Source organism: Diadema antillarum, unplaced genomic scaffold (assembly GCF_040938485.1).
Source record: "Diadema antillarum isolate AM-2024a unplaced genomic scaffold, OU_Dant_1.0 seq00001216_RagTag, whole genome shotgun sequence".
NCBI classification, from domain to species: domain Eukaryota; kingdom Metazoa; phylum Echinodermata; class Echinoidea; order Diadematoida; family Diadematidae; genus Diadema; species Diadema antillarum.
This window is the reverse complement of record NW_027272008.1, coordinates 129,762-135,121: the sequence shown is the minus strand read 5'-3', so window position 1 is coordinate 135,121 and position 5,360 is coordinate 129,762. Positions and strand designations below refer to the sequence as shown.

At 43.0% G+C, this 5,360-nt stretch overlaps 1 protein-coding gene across 1 annotated transcript; it reads right to left on the bottom strand.

The window, feature by feature from the left end:
• Nucleotides 1-863: 863 nt before the first annotated feature.
• LOC139744868 (protein ABHD8-like) lies at nucleotides 864-4,743 on the bottom strand. Its single transcript, XM_071655279.1, has 4 exons — nucleotides 3,974-4,743; nucleotides 3,073-3,243; nucleotides 2,471-2,681; nucleotides 864-1,094 (listed from the first exon to the last, which is right to left on the bottom strand). Exons 1-4 carry the CDS (start codon nucleotides 4,741-4,743, stop codon nucleotides 864-866), a joined length of 1,383 nt encoding a protein of 460 aa, XP_071511380.1.
• Between the last annotated feature and the right edge of the window lie 617 nt (nucleotides 4,744-5,360).

Here is a 5,360-nt window from a genome sequence, read left to right as displayed (position 1 = left end):
TCTTTAGAGTGCTCATAAAGCAGCAAGCTGTAGAATTCTTTCCCGGTATACCTCTCTTTTCCTCAGGACTGTGCTTTGGCATAGATCCTTGTGACCATTGAAAAATCTGTTGGACACGAGGATATGTCTGGCCTCAACTGGCCATGCCGTCGACTTGCATAACACGAAGACAGCCTTCGAGTCGTGTGCGACCATACTACATCGTCTTCACCTTTATACGTAACAGCATGGCCACAGCGTTTATTTCACATGCGACCTTCTTGCTCTGTCCTCCGCGGATAGGCAAGGGCAATGAGTATCCTTGTAATTAACCTGTTGAGGACGGACTGATTTTGCTATAACACGCATTTCCCAAACCTGCCCGAGTATTCTCTGGACTCGTCTTCAACGGGTTGATGTAAGACGCATGTCCCAACGCAACAGAAAGATAAGCATGGGGACTGTCCAGTGTCTCAGTTCTCATTTGAAAGCCATTAGTTGGGGAGCATTCTGTGTAAAGTATGTTACTTTGCAAGCAGACAGCTTTCAACTCAAGTTTTGCACGAAAGTATCCACTGCCGCTGCCTCATTCTTAGATATTCATTCATGTTCGCTTGCTACATTGAGTTGACTCATAATGGAGTCTGATGATCACCTTTGATCTAGAGCAATTACTGTTTGCATCCATACCTGTATCATTTTGCCATGCTATCAGACATATAATGAGAGTTGTGTGAGTAAGAATTTAAGCCCAGCAGAATTTCGCTCCAATACTTGAGTTAGTGAAAGCCGTTATATAGAGAAAAGCAAATATTTCAGGGTAATTTTACATGCCCACCACAAATCTTGGACATGAAATCCAGCCATCCAAGTGTCATACTTTGTCAGGACGTCATCGAGATGTTTGGTACAGTCTTGTGTCTCTGGAGTGGAGACACGGAGATACCGCCCTCACCCGCAGCCAGCCCCTGCGCCCTCCGGTAGGGGACCACTCTTGCGACCGTCATGTCTCGCAGGATGAACGCATGCAGGAGTTCGTTGACCTTGTCCGGCTGCTCCACCATCACCATGTGCCCAGCAGATTCGATGACCTCAAGCTGTGACGCATAGATGGTCTGATGCATTTTAAAGTACGAAGGAAACATAAACTAAATTATGTGTTGTTTGAAGGGCAACTGAATTATGGGCAGGTATACAAGTACATGGAACCTTGAGACTGCTGGCCAGATACTACAAAATATTGAACAACTCAGTTTCGTTTATCTGTGAACTGTCAATCCATGACAGAGCTACTAAATGGGGGGAGAGAAACTCTACTTAACCCACGTCTAGGTAAGCTTCTATACGCAGCAAAAAATCAAAGAAACTCAACCCTTTCTGTATCAGGGACTTTGGACAGTGTGTACAATGCTGTGAGGTTTTCTGTGCCAATCAGCACTCTACATTAGTATGTTAAAGCACACAAAGGATCCACAGCATAATTTATATGTCTCATAAGAATTGGACAAAAAGACAAAAGAATTCTAAGTTTTCATGTTCCAATGAAACAATCAATCCTGCAAATAAAAGGAGCACTTCTGCACATGATGTCATTGCCTAACAAGACTTTAAAGGGATGGTACAGTATTGGTGGAGATGAGAATTAGGCTTTTAACCTTTTGCGAGACACCAAGAAAACACTTATGATATAGTACAGAGCATATCATGTTAAGTGGAATTCAAAGTATATTTGATGAAAATCGGGTTTTGAATGACTGAAACATCCCCCTAAAAAAGTAAAACTAAGTGATCGTTATAAAGTGTGGGTCCCACACTTTATTAGAATCGCTCTTTTTTGGATATATCAGTCATTTAAAAACCAATTTTCATCAAATAAATGCTGAATTCCTCATAGATTTACATGCTCTTTCATATTACATAAGATGTTTCTCATTATCTCACCAAAAAAAAAAAATGTTAGAAACCTGAAATTAGGTCTCAATCAAAACTGTACGATCCCTTTAATTGATATGCACACAAATCTTTCATTGAGTCCCATTCGCAATAGAAATTAAGATTTTGTAAACTTTGATGAGAATTATCACAAAGTTGTGAAGGCTTCTAATACTATCTTCTCATGCTTGAATAATGCTAACATGTTTTCAACACACAAAGTGGCACTGGCATTATAGATTTCTGGTTTGCATTGAAAATTTGAGCTCTATATTGCTAAAAGTAATGCTCATATTACTTGTACAGTTATTATGGCACAAAATATCACAATGAACAGTCTAGAGCAATTTTGAACCAAAGCTCCCTGTTGCCCTACCACCTCAAAGTATTAACGACTACTATGTACAATCAAGTTACTGACGTTAATGAAAGAGTAACGTGGCCACTTCTCTCTGAACAGGAGACCTCACATAATGTTTAAAACATGATGCATTTTCCTGGTCTTAATATTCAAGGCATAGTGTATGTGTCTATGTAGTTCCCAGTTTGTTGCACACACCTCCTGCATCAGTTCACTCTCCTCCTGTCTCACAAACTCGTCCATGGCGCCGTGGACGATGAGCACCGCCACGGAGAGATCCTCGTGGTAGGCGTTGCCCCCCTCCGGCCAGTGCTGGCCTTGCATCGTGCCGCGCAGGACGTAGGCCGGGATGTCGAAGGCAGTCCGCAGGTCTTCCTGGGTGTGCTTAGAGCCTTTGTGAAAGGCTTGTCTGTCAAATGAATGGATAAACGAATAACTGATGTCATAAATGTTAAAAGGATTTTTACGAGAGTGATCTGCATGCCTGAAACACGATATCAACAATTTCCTACGTGGAGGGAATATGTTTTACTGAATTGAGGAAACAAATAATACACTCTTTCAATGGCTATTGTGAAACTGTGTTCAAGTAGGATATACTTCACCACAACTTGTTACACACCAACTAGGAAACTGCGACATACAAGTTTTTACTTACCATCATAAATACATGAATGGAAAACATGCTCCCAAGTTGTAATTTACAATGTTGTACAACTTTGTAATTTACATACAGTATCACACAGAAATACAATTTGTATACTCCTATAGGAAAGAAGGGGAAATCAGAGGTGCGTTACCTGGCAAATCTGCGATTGATGATGGGCTTGATGCACCCGAGGAAGCACGAAGGTAGACAAAACAGATGGCAGGTATCGGGAGACAGTGGGATGGGACCTCCATTGCTGATCAGAACCAGCTTGGTCACTCGCCTGGACCTCTCCCTGGCTATCAGGGTGCAGAAGGACCCTCTGGGGAGGCAAAATATTCTCACATGTCAGCAGCAGAAATGTGTAACAGTACTTACACTTCCCAAACCATAGGTTGAAGCACAAATGGCTTCAGTGTAGCCTAAAATGAGAACTCTTCTGGAATACTGCACAGAATACTTTGTTGCAAAGATAACGTCCAGATTATGTTTGAATTTGCACAGTGTTTTTATTCAAAGAATATTTTCAAGTTCCATTGTGAGCTTGACCCAAGATACTGTGATTTACCAGTACACGCAAAGTGACAGATCCTCTGGAGTTCTTTCTTCACTGATTGGCACAAATGTCTGAAAACTAACTGATATTAAAGTGATATTGAATAGTCCCTATTGTGTCACTATGGCCTTCCAGTTGGACTGATGCACATTGTTACACCCAAGTGGACTGGCTTATTTGCCTTCACAGCTGTAGGTTAAGTCTGGATGAACTAAATGAATGCTGATGAAATACTGAGTAGCATGGAAAGTTGCAGCTATGTGCCTTGGCATGTGCAGGGGTAAGGAAGGTATGTGAGCACACAGGCAATGACTCCATACATCTCCTTATGTCATCCTGAGGCACACGTATGGAGTGTATGTCACTTGATTTAATGACCAGCAGCAAAAAATATTTCTAATAGGACTTTATGAGTCAAGTCTTGGTGTTCAGAGTATTACATGCAGTCACGACACAGACACCATAAGCCATTGTACATGTACATGTGACAACTCACCCATATGAATGTCCAATCAAGATGTTCCTCTTCTTTGAATATCGATCAAAGACAGCAAGCATGTCCTTGGACAGTTCCTGGAATGTATAAGCCGAGGTGTCTTTCGGTGCTCGACTGAGCCCGTGCCCTAGCATGTCCGGCACCACCATCTCAAATCCTTTTTGGCGGAAGTATCGGAGCTGGTGGCACCACACATCCGCACTGCCACCGACCCCGTGCAGGAAGAACAGAACGGTGCCCGGTTCCTCAATGAGGGAGATGAGAGACACCTGGCTCGCCCACTTGGTCCCCCTACTCACAGTAGGATCAGCAACAGAGGAAGTTGTGGTCTTTTCCTTTGTATGCACTCGATGTGTGATGGTCCCAGATGATGCTGAGTTGACGCTTGGTCCAGTTGGACCACAATCACAATTGTATTTATTGGTATCTACATGATTTTTTCCTGAGATTGACTGGGTCTGGCAAGACGACTCACAGTTGTGGCCATAGGTGTGCTCTAAACATTTTGTGTCCACTGTGATGCTTCCATCACAGAGGCCGGTCCCACTGTCATCATCTTGCGGACCTTGCGATGCGCCACCCTGGGAGGTAGTGTCCGAGCCATGCTTGGCCTTTCCCTCAGGCTGAAGGTGCAGCACGTGCAACCACCTCCCTGGTCGGATCTGGACGATATTCTGCTGGTCCGCGCCGCTGGGCGAGACTGCTCGCCTCCGTCTGTTCATGAAAGAGGTTGCGCCTGTTGAGTGCGGTGCCTCTGGCTGGTTCCTCATTGGCGTAGAGGGAGGAGTTAATATGAACTGCAGACATAATCACCTCATCTGTTCATGATTTCCTGCTGTATGAATATCTCTTAGGTACTTTTTCAAACAGTTAACCAGGCAATCCATCTAGCAGTTTTAGCACATCTGGGGTCTGCTAATTTCTTCTGAAGATTCCATGTAACATCAGGAGTCCCTGTTGCATGTTGAAAGAAAATATTTGGAAATTGGATCGACTTGCCACTACTTAGCCATGAAGAAACAAAGGAGAGAAAATTAGATTCAGATCAGACATCGGGCATTATAAGCTGATGTAGGTTGTAGAAATCAACATGGGAACGACCTTTTGCCCGCTTTAATAAGTGTGATTTGATGTTGATACATCAATCAACAAAATGTTAAGTTCTGCATGAAAATATCAATGTGTTTACTAAGAATGTTTAATACCAGCTGGGCTACAAGATAATCAACCCATTATATCTACTATTGTATGAAAGTAGATCCTACCAGATCCCACGATTTGTACTCAGTTGCTCCTAGCAGGCACCATTAAGCATCTAATTCAGTTTAATCTCCTAAACTACAGGACTTACCGCAATTATGGGTAAACTCGGCCCCTCCTAGCACCC

Excerpts from the sequence above, each read along its gene's own strand:
- LOC139744868 (XM_071655279.1), bottom strand. The coding sequence starts at position 4,743 with ATGAGGAACCAGCCAGAGGCACCGCACTCAACAGGCGCAACCTCTTTC. Across the intron at positions 3,244-3,973 it reads TTGATTGGACATTCATATGG|AGGGTCCTTCTGCACCCTGA; the intron begins GTGAGTTGTCAC and ends TTGCCTCCCCAG. Across the intron at positions 1,095-2,470 it reads AGAGTGAACTGATGCAGGAG|ACCATCTATGCGTCACAGCT; the intron begins GTGTGTGCAACA and ends AAAATGCATCAG.